This window comes from Filicampus tigris, chromosome 14, assembly GCF_054856515.1.
Source record: "Filicampus tigris isolate MCC_2025a chromosome 14, RoL_Ftig_1.0, whole genome shotgun sequence".
In the NCBI taxonomy this organism is placed as follows: domain Eukaryota; kingdom Metazoa; phylum Chordata; class Actinopteri; order Syngnathiformes; family Syngnathidae; genus Filicampus; species Filicampus tigris.
Window position 1 is genome coordinate 16,543,710 of NC_141230.1, and position 16,954 is coordinate 16,560,663.

The 16,954-nt window shown below is 39.5% G+C and overlaps 1 protein-coding gene and 1 pseudogene across 5 annotated transcripts; both read right to left on the reverse strand.

Moving 5' to 3' along the window:
* Positions 1-606: 606 nt before the first annotated feature.
* kansl1l (KAT8 regulatory NSL complex subunit 1-like) lies at positions 607-14,412 on the reverse strand. Of its 5 annotated transcripts, none has more exons than XM_086052449.1 (15): positions 13,980-14,247; positions 12,896-13,644; positions 10,209-10,350; positions 9,969-10,121; positions 8,956-9,056; positions 8,263-8,413; positions 7,567-7,702; positions 6,979-7,092; positions 5,293-5,433; positions 4,737-4,810; positions 3,936-4,024; positions 3,598-3,661; positions 3,401-3,513; positions 2,864-2,984; positions 607-1,666 (listed from the first exon to the last, which is right to left on the reverse strand). In XM_086052449.1, exons 2-15 carry the CDS (start codon positions 13,615-13,617, stop codon positions 1,538-1,540), a joined length of 2,250 nt encoding a protein of 749 aa, XP_085908575.1. In that variant the 5' UTR covers positions 13,618-13,644; positions 13,980-14,247; the 3' UTR covers positions 607-1,537. The 5 variants fall into 5 exon arrangements, with proteins under 5 accessions (XP_085908575.1, XP_085908574.1, XP_085908577.1 ...); XM_086052450.1 differs by adding an exon at positions 2,509-2,556 and having other exon boundaries at positions 1,557-1,667; positions 3,401-3,661; positions 13,980-14,412; XM_086052448.1 differs by having other exon boundaries at positions 3,401-3,661; positions 13,980-14,257.
* Positions 14,413-15,250: 838 nt separating this feature from the next.
* LOC147136551 (uncharacterized) lies at positions 15,251-16,203 on the reverse strand (annotated as a pseudogene).
* Between the last annotated feature and the right edge of the window lie 751 nt (positions 16,204-16,954).

Consider the following 16,954-nt stretch of genomic DNA (forward strand, 5'->3'; position numbering starts at 1 on the left):
ATTTTTAACCTAAATTGAAAAATCAGAAATGGTCTAGGACTATCAGATTGTTTTTGAAAATAAGATTCATTTCAAATAGCAATTTATTCATGTTTGCAGATGTCTTGTATTTTCTGTCATATACTGTATTCAATTTAATATTTGTTTCATAATTAATCGTTATACCTGATCATTGACAAGTTTCTGAACATTTTGTTCTGCCCTTAAAGCTACAAAACTGTCTGACAAACAAATGGCCACTATGCTGTATTTAAACATGACACATGAATTTGATTTTGAGATTATTTCAACAGATTATTGCGCTTCAAAGAAAAGCTATATTACAGTAACTATAATTACCATACTATAGTTTAACCAATTTATTTTTATAAAAATGTATAATAAATTATATATAATATATAATATATAATTTTTTTAAATCAAATGAGTCACTCGACTTTCCTGCTTGCAATTTCCTGCTTACATTTTAAATCAACAGGAGAGGCAGTTCCACATCTCTTTCATAAAATGTAAACAATTAGACAATTAGATTTGTTTGTGGTGGAGGAAACAGCTATAGCAAGTTTGTTGCAAGCACCATTCTTTATAATAACACCAAGACCCAGGTTGGACATTTCTCATTTTTATTCACAGGTATTTTGGTTTCAGTTGCCACTGTGCAGAAATAGATCTAGTTAGGATAGCTTGAGCAATATAGGATTCCTTCACACCATTGAAGCACATAATACAAGTATCTCTGCTGCTTGTGTGGTTCAAGATTAAATAAAATGAACACAGTAGTTCAGTCAGACTTAGATTGGAGACCAGAGGGTGCCAGGTTCGCTATTTGTGGAGCAGAAAAAACTTGAATTTTACTTGAGGCACACATGTGTAGATTAGAAGGGTGATCTTGTCTACCATCTGCCTGTTGTCGCCCCAGGTAGCAGTATAGGAGATTTGAATTTTTAGGTGAGAAGCAGAGCGCCTTGACTCCACTGACCCCCATATATGTTAATCATCAGAATTGCTGAGATGACCTGACATCCGTTTGTCCTGCCGCAATTATCTTAGGTCAGTGACGTCACATTAAGGTCTTGGCTTTTCACAGCGCTAAGTATTGAGCAGTGCAGCAGTACTACACCACGACAACATCCACACTAGTAAAGATGTTATTGAAATCATATTTTGCTGACAGTGTCAATCAAAATCTATTATTGATTCTTTCAATACAGCCGTTTTTTTTTTTAAATGTCCTGGGCTATTTAAGACATGATGACAAGTGACAAAAAAATACAAAACAACATCTATGTGTCTAATAGGACAATTGTACAAAATGGTATGGTTGTTGTATAAAAATATTTTTTTTTTGGAGAAAATGACAACAACAAAAAAGACTATGACATGACATTTCATCACTAACACTTTCCTGCAATTACAGAAAAAAATCTGTTCACCACCTAAAATTTGTAAGGAAGGAATGACAACACTGTTGCAAAATAATTCCTTTTGAAACATGTCCATTACATGCATGTGCTGTATGTAAGTGGTTAGGCACCACTTACTCAGCTGCTCTTAGTTGTAATTTACGCGCAGTGTCCACTGGAGGGCACAGTGTCCCAAAGTTGTCATCGAAGAGGGCTCTTTCTTCATTCTTGTCTAAAGGAAAAGTCCTCAGCTCCCACTGTGACTGAGGGGGCAGAGGACAGAACCATGAAAACTAGTTAGCCACATTAGAATTCATATTGACATCAAGTGGTAAGCTCTAATCAACATAACTCTCATGCTAAATAGGTAGATGGATTTATTTTGAGTATTGTGCGTGAGCATTGTTTGATCAACCAAATCTGCACTTAAATCGGTTTGTGGGCGCACATGTATTAACACTGGCTCAAAAATGTAAAAATTAAGCGGCGGGTCTCTGGTGCGCGACAAGAGCTTTAGTAGCAAAACTCCTACATAACCTAATAACATACTGTACTTAAATAGCTCCTACTTCAATCAAAGTGAAGTGGTACAATCAGTTCCTCATTGGCTCATGCAGAGGTGTGGGTTCTCAAGCATCCTTCCGGCTCATGTAACTGATATGTGAGTGTATCAAATAGCTATAGCTTTGTCAAGAAAATAAAAAGAGTGCTGGCGAGAGTTAATTTGTCCATTTTGTCACAAACGTCTATCATGGATATAAAGAAAGGGGAGCTCCACAAAGACCAAACAACCCTTATTTGCATCAGCACCGCATTGTTTGTTCAAAGACACCACTAGAAGGCAGTCATTAAGATTGATCATTTAATTGCTGAGATGATCTGACATCCGTTTGTCATGCCGCAATTGTCTTAGGTCAGTGACGTCACATTAAGGTCTTGGCTTAAGTACATATTTGAAAAAACAATCAACTAACCCTCTGAGTACTGGAGCCATACTGAAACGAACCACAAATATTAATGAGATTCACGAGAATAAAGTCAGATAATTACAAAGTATCATTATGACATTCAGTCCTGATTGTATTGTTGTAAAATGTTTGCTTTGTTCAGTTATTTTTCACTCCAGTAGTTTGGTACTTCGACGATCCAACTCCTACAAAGCCAAATACGTTTTGTTTAATCCTGCTAACTAATGAATAAGATGGCAGGTCACAATGAGTTTGTTTATCATCTATTAAATATATGAGATATGGCACTTTAATATGTTTGAAACAACTGTTTAATTTAGAGATTGGCAGCGCATTTTGGAACCCATCTGTCATACTGTTTGATTTAAAAATAAGTTGAAAACAGAAAAAAAATACTCTCAGTGTAAGACACAACATGCAACATGTAAACTAGCATTATGTTGTTCTTTTGAGGGGGGTATAGAGTTTCAGCCGTGTGGTGTTTGATCTTACCGGCTTCTGCTCTAAGCTTAGCTGTTCATCAGCATCCAACTGAGAACGATTCCACTCCACAAAGCTCTCCACTTCTGATGTGCACGCCCCACCTACACTGCCTTGTAATCTGCTGCCCGAGCTGAAATAAGAGGGCGGGGGGGCGTTTATGGCATGAGATTCCATTTTAAAAATACTCAACATTTCACTTTCACAAGTGATGAACAAGTCTAAAAAAAAATAAATAAATAAATAAATAAAAAAAAACAGTAACATTTTATGACATTTGTCAATTCCTTCATTTATTATCTGTAAGTGTCGGGAAAAAAAAAAATTAAGAACATGGAGATGGTGAAGCTCTAACCAACAACTTAATGTAGGCTATATACATGAAAAATGACTGTACTCTCCCTTCCTGTCAGGGCATAATGTTTTGTTTTTTTTAATTGCAATATTTGAAAAATAGCATATGCCAGCCCCACCAAAACTGTTTGATTTTGTTGCCCTCATGGTGTTCGAAAACCTTTATTCAACATGAAAACAGGTGTGTGAGAGTACCGTTTCGTATGCCTGCAGCATGATGTCCTTCCCCACGATGTTGAGCATAATTTCTCCTTCAGCTCAAAAGCCCAGTGTCTCTGAGCAAAGACTGCATCAGTGAGGACCTCCACCTCGAAAAAACACACAAACGGAGAGGACCATCGTTTCCTAACAAAGGAAAATATAGATCTCACATCCAAAGCATGGGACTCTACCTTCCCCTCCTCAGTGTCTCTCTCAGTTTCATTAACTAGACACTGGATGTCAACAAAACGCCAACTATTAAAAACGAGAAAAAAAAGAGCATTTATTATCATTAAAGAGTAATCACATATCAGATTTGTGGTGAGGAACCTGAAAGCAAAGATATTTCACAGAAACATCTCATCTACCCATGTGGATCGTAGCTTAGATGAAAAGAAATGATAAAAACACACACTAACCATATCACTAAATAATCACAAACGCTCACTGCAATCAATTGTTTGTGCTGTGATTTGTACCAAAGTATCAGCTGACCAATACGATTGACCGAGCTCACTTTGTCCGATACCTTGGAGTGAGAATATGCTTGGTTCGCACCTTCTCCACCTTGCTCACTGGCATAGTGACACTCCTGTTGTTGCGTTGCCATATAAAGCCCTGTGAGGGAAAAGTGGACACAATGAATGTAGTAAGTCCTTCACCACAGTGACTTGTATGTACTATTTGCAGACGCAACAATGGGGAAAACATATCCATTCAATGCTTGTACTTAAAGCGGAAGTCAACCCAAACATATTTTTTCAAGAATATGTTCCCAGCAGGCCCACTTGTTGAAACACGGCTTTATGATTAATTTTGCGTTTGTGGAATACGAGTTAAGCATAAAAATGCACTCCTTTCTAGCCATCTCCGGGGGCGGCCATTTTGTCTTCTGTCGACTGAAAATGACATCACAACTGCTCACAACGACCAATCACGGCTCGGATTCAGAAAACAGGTCAGCCGTGATTGGTCATTGTGAGCAGTTGTGATGTCATTTTCAGTCGACAGAAGACAAAATGGCCGCCCCCAGAGATGGCTAAAAACTAGTGCATTTGGTTGCTTAACTCGTATTCCCCAAACGCAAAATTAATCAGAATGCCGTGTTTCAACTGGTGGGCCTGCTGGGAACATATTCTTGAAAAAAATATGTTTGCGTTGACTTCCGCTTTAAGTTAGCATGAATAGCATGACATCAACGGGAGGCTTTGATATATCATGCAAAGGGTTACAGGCTAGTTTAGTACCACTGGAACAGCAATGTTCAAATGTGTGTGTGTTTGGGGGGGGGGGGGGGGGGGGGGGGGGATGCGGGAGCTGTTTCAACAACCTTCATGAAGTCCTTCTCCAGCTCATCATCAAACATGTCATTTGGATCCAACAGATGTGCTTCAGGCAGCCCATCTGATTGCAAGAAATTTTGAATATTAGGATTGATGAATTAAAAATAAACAATAACTAAATGATGGAACATTAGTTTTTTTTCTGCATCTGAATATGCCAAAGACTAATGAGACAGACATTCAAACGAATTGACATTAAGTAGAAAACAAAGTAAGATTATAGGGTGTGGGAGGCACCAACGGGTGTCTTTCACAAGGCACCATTTAAGATAGGGCCATACATTTTTTGTACATACAGTATACTGCAGCAGACAAAGTAAAAATCAACAACCAACAACAACAACTTGCAGGAGTTCGTGTGACAAAGAGAAAGGAAGACAAGTTGATTTATTTCATAGTATTTGTTAACTTGGTCCCAGCATTACTAAGAACTGTGCATTGCTTAAATCAGCAGAAAGTTTTGATTCAGCCGTTCCCAAGACTTGTTTTTTTTTTAATTGCAGACCAACTGATAATCCAGAAGCGGAAACCGGAATAACTTACTTTGCCGCACACCTTTTATTAAAGTGTGTCTTTTCTTTCTCTTCCGTTGATTGCTTCTTCTGCATTGACACCGTGCGTCATCAATTGACTTGATTGATGATCGACGCATGCCAGGCCCAGCTTGCCGCTTGTGTCTGTGGCCTGGAAGACACACAGGAGCTGAATCAATACACAAAACAGGAATGTCTTCTCTATCCTGCGGCTTGCAATTCACGTCCTACGCTGGAATTTTATGCTTTAGTTGATGTGCACTAAAGCTTCTTTAACCATTCGACCCATTACCAATCAGGAAATTGCCTCTCTGTTAACCATTCTTATAACGGTTGTATCAATTTGTAATCATGACCAAACCGATGATTCTATTTAGTGGAAATGGAAAATATCTGGCATGTCTCTGCAAGTCTTGGTCACCTATGATTATAAACAAAAATGCAAGACTGAAATTGAAATAATGTCTAAATAGAGAAAACATTCAAATCAAATACTTGGAATTATTTTGCAAATCCAGTGCTAGTGATAATTTATCTGTTGGTGATGCTACATACGACAATTGTTCATCCAGACTGATGAGAAGGGAACCTGAAAGTATACAAAAAAAATGTGTTGCTCGAAAACACTGATAAAGTCAATGTCGAATAATTTTCACATACCGAATATCAAAACACATAATTTTATTGCAATCGACTGAAGATACATTCTAAGTGGAATATGTGGTAAAAATGTTAATGTGATGCAAGACTAGAGGTCAGTTTACACTGACTGAACCTTTCATGGTTTTGGAAGCATCATTTTATACTCACATGGTTGTTTAAAAATATTGCCCACAGTGCGTGGCAAACACACAGACAGTTCAATACCACTTTAGTTATTTCGTCTCTCAACTTGCCTAGTTCCCATCCGGTTTAATATGTGATCTGACCTCATGTCGCTCCGATTCATTTTGTTGCTATGGAGCAGTGGAATCATCAGTCTGATGTTCCCTTGACTGATTGTCTTCTTACTGATGGCGTGGAAGGTCATTTAAGCCGACGCAAAATCAGTAGTATGCAGAGTGTAGAATGTTTCCATCAATTTCTACCCTGCCATCTGCTTTCTTCTTACTTGCTTCACATTCCAACAATTAATTCAGTATTTGGTCCAACTGGAGTGGAGGAACAAGAGATTTTTTGGGGTCACACACCAAAAGGTGCCAAGGCTTGCAAGTGTAGTGAAAAATCATCATCAAAAGTCATCAAATCATTAGCTAAGACTAATACGCACAGACACCGTTGAAATACTGTTATTCCATTTCCATCTCGTACGCAGCTGGATGCTTCATAGGGACACAGCGTGAGGTGTAATAAGTCACGACGCAATTGAGATGCACAATAACAAGCAGGCGTGAAACTCCATCTTTGTCAGAAAAATATGACTTCCTGTCATCTAAAGCCAAGTCTAAAAAAAACAACAAAACATTAGAAATAATAATGATCCATTACATCCTTTATTATTTTAACATCACAATTTGATTGGGTGACGTTTTTTTTTCAAACTTAATTTTGAAAATAGGAACATCGTTGGTGTTCTGTGGTTAAACTGGACACAAACGGAGCATGGCAGTGTCATTGAGAAATGGATTGACCAGAAAAAGAAAAAAATTGAAAGAAAGAGGGAACAGTACACAAATGAGTGTAAGGGGGAACCTACTGTTGTATGGTGTTGGCCTGCATCCGTTATAATGAGATGGACTATGGGGTTGGACATCAATAACTACAGGTTTTTGGAACCATTGCTCCCTCCCCAGAATCCTCTGTGGAGTCTCTAAGGAGATACAACGCATTTTGGTTCACATCACTTCAAACAGCATGCAAAGATAAAACATGCTAAAACAGTTGTCATGATCCAAAAGTTTCAAATTAATTTTCTATTAAGCATTACACACATTTTGATGTAGCTTTATATTTATCAGATCACACTTGCCAAATCAGATCCACCGTCATAATCGAATGTGATCCAAAACATAAAGAGCAGTACAATACAATACAATACAATTTTATTTATACAGCGCATTTCACTGCTTTATGTGGTTCTCTACCAAAGTGAGTTATCTTTTGGCCCAAGAAGAAATTTCGTTTTTAATTTTTCTGTTATCATCCTAACTAATGAACTTACCAACCAACTACATCTCCCTGTGTGCGATTCGTCAATAATGCTCCATTTGGACTGACACAATGGTCTATCATGCAGCTAAAGGGTGAGGGTAAAAAGCTGTGCTAAATTGCTAGTTTCTCCTACCACATGTTGCTGTTAACACAGACTTGAGTGAAATGCAGGTCCTGCTGGCGCTGCAGTCAGGGTCCGAGCAGGGGATCCGCGGATCACAGGAGGAAAGACAAGAACATAAGAGGGGAGCAGTGGACTTCGGCAAGTCCTGCAAGGAATGAGTCATCAAAAAAAAAAAAAATAAATAAATCTATCTATTTGAAGGTTAAATTAAAAGCAGAAGTCAACCCAATCTTTTTTTTTATGTTCTATGCATGCCCACAACATGACATCACACACCCTCAGGGCTCAGATAACGATCAATCATGGCTGAGCTTCAGAAAATAGGTGAGCCGACAGAAGTGACAAAATGGCCGCCGCCTGAGATGGGTAAAAACAGGAGGATATTGCTGCTTAACTCATATTTCATATTAATTATATTGCCTTGTTTCAACTAGTGGGCCTGCATAGAACATATTCTTGAAAAACATATGTTTGGGTTGACTTCCTGTTTAAGGTGAGTCAATACTTGTTTTATATATACAGTTACTGTATTGAATCCCAAACAATAGGACAGGTGGACCTAAAATATCCAGTATATGGACATCAGAGATATTTTGTGCATTGAAACAACATGATTTTGAATAACATTTATCCAGTGTACATTGTTGAAAGGCTTTTTTCAGTGAAAAAAAAAACAATATCTAATGGAGTAGCAGTGTTACCTACCCTTGGACCGGCATTGTAGTTGAAAAAGAACAATTTGGGCTTTCGGTGGGTGACCAGGGGTCTGGTCCGAGCACATACACACGACACATCGGACTTGTGCTTCAATCTCTTGTTTGATCCCCATTGCAAGAAAATGCCTCCACTGGCCCCACTGCAGAAACAAACAAGAGCAATGAGTGACTTTTAGATTTTAATACTCTCACAAACAAGAAAACTGGGATCATCAAGGTATCGGCTTTTAGATCCTATTCACACAGAACCACCAGAACGGAACAATATCTGATTCTAAAGCTGTCACTTGCATAAAAAACTCAACATGGTTTTTATTTTTGTGTGCGGCTTTCATCCTCGCAGTCACATTGAAAGTTCAAAAGGCAGCAGTGAGGAACTACATGAAGGGGAGATTCGAGCCAGGTCACATGGTTGTGGAGGTGCTACATTACAAAACCAGGGAGCTGGGGGGTGGAGGGGGCGATTGGTGGGGGGGGGGCGGCATCTTTCAACCTGCAATAGCTTGGCTTCCAGCAAGCAGGGGCAATCAGCTTTGTCAGCATTGGTTTCTAATGGTGATTTTAATACACGTGAAATGATCGGCAATGACATGCCACTGGAAAACTGAGTGCAAATTTCGCAGCGTGGGCGGGTATATTATTGAGCTGTTTGTTCTTTTAGAGAAACGTGTGCCTTCTCTACCTCGAGGGGCCTTGTCCGCCTTTCCACACCTGTTGTTTTGAAGGTGGTGAGAAGCTGCAAGGGGGAATCAGACTGTTGACGATCTGGCTGAGCTGAGCACTCTGCAATGAGAGGATCAATCACATTATTAAACATCGAAAACACAAGTCTCATCCTTGAATAATAATGTGTGAACTAGCTATACTGTGTATGTTGCTGTCCGTTAAAAAACATGTGTGGCTGAAAATGGATGGATGTTTTTTATCGGACAGAAATCGATGCTGAAATTTTAAACACATTCACATGATGTTACTTCTGCTCCTGTATTTACACATACAGTATCTAAAAGGTGTAGTTTTCATAAAATTCTTTCGTTTTCTTGCAATATCTCAGTGTACGCATGTGTATCAAAGCAGGTTTAACGTCATGTCTACTTTAGCTCCATTTGACTGATTTTTGTTTTAAAATCAATTATTTTACTGCACTGCACAGCAAAATTTAACTGGAGTGAGCACATTACTGACATTTACTGTAGCTATGTGCACAGTTAAAGCTGGAGCGAAAATGTATTGTAGTCTGTAGTGTAGTAAAAGCACAAGATGCAGTTTCACTCTTTGCCACTTCCTGCATACAATGCTGCATTATGGCCATGAGTATTTATAAAAGGAAGCATGGGACCAAAAAAACGTTCTTCATTTCTTCTTTCAGGAGAAAAAAAAATGCACGTGTGGGATATTTCCCCTCCCCATTTGGCCTACATTATAGCATTAATATAACATGGTGAATTAATTTCTTAATGTTACCTAATCTCCACTATAACAACTTCCTGGCAAGGTTTTAAAAAGCAGCAGTATGGGATGTGCTTGCAAAGATGTGTCAATCAAGGCTAAAGGTGGGAGTGCTGTCGTAAACATGTCCATATTTCCACAGAAATACTGAAGTGACTCGCGCATCAACATGGATTAATGGGCTAAAGTAAAGCACATAGTACAGTACGTGCAATTTATGCAGGTAAGTAAAGTGCACAAACTTACCTGTCGCTCAATGTTGTAAAGAAGACGACCGGGGCTGCATGGTTCCAAGTCAGCGTCTAAGACTGAGTGGGAAAGACCTGCCATTTCCTTGAATAGCGTTTGCTGGATCTGCCTGTCTGTGGGTGGTTGGGACTCTGCAAGCACCACGCCGCCCTTAGACATACACGCACAGACATTCTTAAATAACGTGTGTTGACTCAAATGACTCACAAGGGTGCATTGTGACAAGTACAAACTCACCTTAGTGGAGCGGATGTTCTTGTGGAGCTCCCCAAGTTGCTCAAGCTTTCCTTCAAGGTCGGCCAGCCGGAGCTGCAACCAACTCCATCTGCTGCCAATGTCTGCTCTCTCTTCCAGCCATTTGTGTTCACAGCTGCTGTATCTGCAGTGTAGGGAGACATGTAAAAAGACAAAATATTAGTACGTTTATTTCTAGCAAGATGACACCTTCAAGCACTTTATGTACTCAATCCAACTTGATGGAACAGAGGACCAGAAGTTACATTTGAGAGACCTTTTTTTATTTAAAGGGATTTTTAGCAAAACTGGTTGAGCTGAAGCCCAGGAAGAATACACTTTAGTAGCAACTTATAAGATGGACTATGGTATGACAAGAATATGCAGAAAGTTTTAAAATTCCACAAAAGGAACAAAGGGAACCATCTTAGAATAAATGAAAAAGGCAGCGGAGAATATGAGCTTTCGAACTGTTTTAAATAGCAAGCTCACTACAGGCTAACTTTCCTCCCTAATTAAGAAAATATCTCTCCTACAAATGCAAGAGTGAGCAGTAAATAATTTAACATGTTAATAGGTAATCACAGTGTTCTAGTTCACACATACAAATCACGAAAGCTGAGGCAAATGCTAAAGATTAACTTTTTTTGTTTCAAGGCCCCGTGGCATCACACGGGGACGTGCAGTGGGGGGATGCTACATTCCCCTGCAGAAGCCACATGACAAAATGGCTGCCAATCCAGCGAGCCTCACAATTCTACCAGGTGTGGCTGCCTGGGCCACTTAATTAAAGCCAGACTGGAAGAGTGGCGAGTGGAGAGAAAAAAGGAGCCAAGACATTAGTGGAGAGAATGAAGGAGAGCTGTGGGAACAAATAAAGAGAGAGTCACTCAACGTGGTGGAAAGTTGTTTTCATTTTTTCAAAACAAACTTCACTTGGAACATTTATATTATTGTGAACTTGATGAACTTTTGGTAAATTCCAGGAACAGTTGGCAAATAGTGGTCCTGTCAGAGGGGACGATTAAAAGCAAAAGTGTACATGATGATACAGCGTTAGTTTACAGTTAGCGTGTGAACCCACTCCATCATTTTAATTACTGCCAAAAAGTCTACTTAGGGATTTATGAGCAGTCTGATATCTTCCAGTAATTGTATTAATATTTGGAATATTTGGTTCCAAGGAAATGCATGTGACATTTTTAATTAAAAGATTTTACTTGGATGAATGCTGCCAAATTCAGAACTAAAATTAAGTACAATCTCCACACACAGCAAGGTCAAATCCCCTAACAAGAGGAGTCTGCCATAAAAACTCTTAGGAAGGTTTACTGTTCAATAGCGTTGGACACGCTTTTTAGACAAGAGGCACGCTCGAGTGTAAACCAACCCCAGCTTGCCAAAAACATTGTTGCAAATTGATTGTGTTTGTTGCTGCGTGAATAAACAGAAGGTCACTGAGGAGAGGTGTTACTGCACTTAACCAATTTTGTTTGAAAATTTGATTGCAAACGAATGTTTATGTATGGCTTAAGCACAGAGCAATAAGGAAGAAGGTTACAGTACATTCATGACATTGTATATGACCACTGATGTCATCGTTCTTAAGCATTTATACTGTTTGGAATTGAAAATGGAAGAAAATACAGAGATCTATGTAAACATAAATGTTTGTTATTATGTTCTGTTATTGATTTTTTTTAATCCATTTTCACTTCCCAATAGGTAGAGCTTATAAAAAAAAGTCAATTCTCAACAAAAGTGGACATCGACTTAGGGCTAAAAAGTTGTCAATAAATCAATACTTAGTTGTGTTTGTGACTGTTTGCCTTTACCGTGAGAATAATGTTTCATTGTTTTAGGTACTTGCACCAAGACACCAATATTTAATGCTGGAGTCCTATTTTGAATGTCAACATGAGTCACACTATTAGCCGCACCATGGTAGAGACTTACTAAGTCACTAAACACACATTTTTGATCTGTAGGAAGAAAACTACAAAAGCACATTACAGTTGCACAGGTGAAAGATTTGCCATTATTTTCTGTTTTGTACATTTACATGTAAGAATTAATGCTAAAAGGGAAGAAGTATGTACATGGCGAGAGTGTGTCACACTCTCCACAGGCTGGGAGGAGATGCTGTCATCTTGTGTAGAGGCCAATGAAAATACAGTATGCATCTTGTTAGAGTGTAACAAACACTACTAACACGAAAGCGAGGATCTGAATATACAGTAGGACCTCTAATGAAAAAAAAACACAACAATCCATTCCAGGATGCTGGCTGAAATGAAGATTCCAAATTGTACATCTTTGACTTTAAAGGGGAAGTCACCCCAATCATATTTTTTTTCAAGAATATGTTCTATGCAGGCCCACTTGTTGAAACAAGGCATTCTGATCAATTTTGCGTTTGTGAAAAAAAGAGTTAATCCACATGTTTTTAGCCATCTCTGGGGGTGGCCATTTTGTAATTTCTGTCATCTAAAAATGACACCAAAGTTGCTCAGGGCTCAGGCAACGACCAATCTTCAGTTTTCTGAAGATGAGCCATGATTGGTCGTTATCTGAGCCCTGAGCATCTGTGATGTCATTTTCAGTTGACAGATGTGACAAAATGGCCGCAATACTATATTTTTACACTTTGCAGAGTACACATGAATGTATTCCACATTCTTGTTACTCACTTTGTCTTGGCTCCTCTGTGCCGTCTGACCTCATCTTGTGCTTCATCAGAGCTGCTGCTGGCCGTGGCGTCGGAGTCCTGATCCTGCTGCAGGTATCTGAGAAGTTCCCGCTTACAGAATGATGTAGCTTTGGAGGAAAGGCCTTGAACAAGTTCCTGTGAGGGAAGCTTTTCAGGGTCTCTGGAGTCTAAAACACACAGTTTTCTCAGTTTTTCCAACTGCTGGCTGCAGTGAACTAAGGCAATCTCCCCTAACAAGGTCTGCAACCTCCTCTTCAACTTCTGTGCTCTGCTGTTTAGTCTTTCATGCCTAGACCGGGACTCTTTTGCTAGCACAGTTTTCCAAATTGCCTGCTCCGAAGTAAGGGAAGGACTATTTAGATCTGCCTTCACTTGGGAATGAGAAACTGTGATAAGGGACGAGCAATGCACATCAACACCATCTGGCCCACACGTGGACACATTCTGTGGAAAAACCTCTTGGCTGTTACTATTAGAGACTATGGACATGTCTGATACACCTGGGAAGACGGGGGGCACCCAGGGAGCATCTGCCAGTTCACTGGAGCGCAGGGGAGTGTGTTGGCCTTCAGATGGAAATGGGGACCACAAAGGGCTGGTAAGGGTTTTCAGAGCTGGGGCACGGGTGAGGCCCAACCGCATCTTCTGAAGTCGTCCACGTTCTGTTGATCTCAACGGAAACTCCACTTCTGTGCTCTGCATTTTAGACTATAACATACCCAGGTCCATCTACAAGTAGAAATACATGCTCGTTTGTCAGTACCATTTAAATGCGATTATAACGACGAGTCCATTTTAAACACAATTCAGTGTCCTCGATGTAAACTACTCGATGTCACCAATGTATTTGCATTATTTTCTGATATATTCGTTCTTATTGTCCGATTGTCATCTTTTAACTATTATTTTCTCGTCTATTCAGTTAAAATAATCTAAAACACACAAGTTGTATTTTTCGATTTTAATGTTAAATAACAGCAACCAAAAGTCAATCACGTCTGAAGGAGATAAAAGTCGCTTGACACTCACTAGAAGGGGGGAAAAAAACAACAACGCTGACTTACGGCGCTAATTCCAGCTCATATATCCCCACAAATGGTACAGTCGTGTAGCTTTGCTGCCGACCTTTACCAAACCACGGAGCATTCGTCAAGTTTGCGTGTATCCAGCGGTAACTGTTGGTAGTTGTGGCGACAGTGGAGTGGACGTTAAGAGAGCGGCTGACAACTGACATGATGCCTTCGCGTCCTCTTCCAGCGCACTGACTTGTGAGGTGCCTTGTGGTGCATTCAAGAAAGCTCAGACATTTGTTAAACGATGTAACAAGACGAGTCTTCACTCAGACCATTTGGTTACTCTGTGCCGGACGTCAGCCAAACTCAAATTCACAAATTCACACATTCAGATTCGCATGCTATTATTAATGGGCATGTTTGACAATCATGCAAGTGTTACGTCAGTCAAATCTTACTAGCAGTTTTAAAACTGCAAACTCCTCCTTTAACCAAATGAATAAACACATAGGCCTGCATGAATGGTTAATTGCATAAATTGACCTAACATTACAAGGAAAATTGTGTGTTTTAAAAAAAGGAGCAAGAATCCAGAACCTAATTCAAACCGTGGAAGGGATAAGACGAGTTCTTTGAATTTAATGTAAGCATATCTCGTCATTGCTTTCTTTAATGGTGCAATGTAGCACTTTCGAGGCATAATATATCCATGTTTAGGGGGTGCGTCACAGTTTTGTTTATGTAGCCCAGTTTTAATGTAATTTTGTGCTTGCATGCCTTTCAGCATAGTTTCCAACAATTTTTTTATGTGAACATTTGTATATTTTCTCTTTGTCCACCCTTCATTGATTGTGAATCAGTTTTATTGAAGTGGACAGTAACTCAAGTAGAAACTCAAGTAAAGCACAAACTCAAACCAGATCAATAAGAAGTTGCACATACAAAGTCGCTATTAAGCAAGTTAAAATACAACAACAGAAGAACTTTTCTTTGCAAAATATTAATTATATCATGTCCTAAAAGTTGTTCAACAGATCGGCCATAATATTAACACGAATAAACTTGTCACAAAGCCATTATGTTTTCCTTTGTTGTGCTCCATGTTGTACTGTTAACTTATTTGTTGGCTTGTTTCTTTCAATGTGTAAACACTTTTTTGTCGAAAGGAGGTTGAAAAGGAAGCGACACGCTACTACAGTGTTTTTTTTTTCCTCCCATCAAATACTGGGACAGAAACATCAACATAAATATCAAATCCCTTCATCTTGGATAACATCAGTAACAATATTGCCTGTTACGTCAAACTGGAGCACACAATCAGATCATTTGTTTCCGTGCCAACACTGCACATGGATTTGAGAGCCTTCCATAAAGTCACCACCCTTTTCCTAAACATTGATTGACCGATACTCAGGTTGACTGTTGTGCAAAATACGTACACTATGCTGACAGAGTAACTGACGTGGACTCCCATGTAGAAATTTGGCGAAAATGACAAGGTGAAAGAATCAAAAAAATAATAACTCGCACAGAAAGAGAACACGACACATTGAGAAATTCCAGTCACAGTGATCCATAAGTGAGTCTGAAGTCTTGCACTGGGGAAGGCAATGCCATTCTTTACCACACTTCTCACATGACCCTGCAGGTATCGAAGGGTGATACAGCTGGTAACGATCTTAAAACACAAAATGGTCCACATGTACACCCAGGTAATGATGAAACAAATTAGACTTGTAAAGAAAATGGGGGACGTAAAGTCAGTCAGGGTCCATGTCACAGTGTCGTTGGTGAGAGAGAGAAGCGGAGGCCCGTTCGTTAGTAGAATGGCGATTCCGACAGCCCAATTGTTGAACAAAATCACAAGATCAACAAGAGCAGCTATGAAAGTGGCAACCTTGATGTTTCTCTTCATCCAAATGAGCACAGCGCATCGTGCAGGGACTATTTGGACGAAGAAGTAGAAGTTCAGCCAAACGCAGGAGCTCATGCTGTTGTGCACAAAGTACCGCATTATCAACCACAGCACAAATGATGCCGTCTTGGTTAGATAATTGTCCAAGGTGATGGTCAGCATTAAAAAGATTACATACAAAACGGAGCACCACATGATATATTCCAAGAGTATCTTCAACGGCTGCTTGAGTCTTTTACTGTTGCCTTGTGGGTTGGCCAAGCAAAAGAGAAAGAAAAGGTTCACGGCCAGGCTGAACAGGACGAGCGGGCCGTTGATTAAAAAGAATTCCATACTACTGATATCAATCTGTTCATCCATTGGTGGCCTTAAAACATCAAATGATTCAAACAAATCTAGACGTTCCTTAACGTGTCTATTACATGCGCCTTGTGATAGACGACTTGACAGTGAAGGCAGGAGACTGGTGTTAATACGCATTTACATAATAGGCTGCCCCATCGGAAGAAATGTTAATGGTGCGTTCCCTGCAAAGAGAGGCAGCTGACCTGCTGATGTACTCAACATGGTCAGGGTAGTTGAGTCTCATGAGTTTCATGGAAAACATGTTGCCGGCCTTCCTGTTTGTTACGCAATGTTTGATCACTGCCACTTGCAGACAATCAAGTTCTGCCTGGAGTAGGCCACAGTATTTTTTTTAAACAGTAGCCCATTAGAACCCTCGTAATAGGCTAAAATGTACAAAGTAGTGTATATATATATATATATATATATTTTTTTTTTCATCTCTTTCCCGGTGTCTGTTGTATATAGTATTGTATATATAATTCAATATTGATATAATTAATATTGTTGAAGCTTTATGCATTATATCAATACAAAATATGCATGTGAGGTGCAGGTATTTTTGTCAACTTAGGGTTGCCATCTTCACATACACTGTAGTATCTGTGACTTTGAATGGGTGCAGGTTCAAAAGGCCGGGCCAGGCCAGCTGAGTGATGTGGGACTCAGCAAAAGAATTGGCTGTCGTTGGCTCAGGCTAGCTAACCGTTAAGCGACGAACCGTTAGTCAGTATGTGTGTTAAGGTTAGTGTTGAGTGTCTCTGGG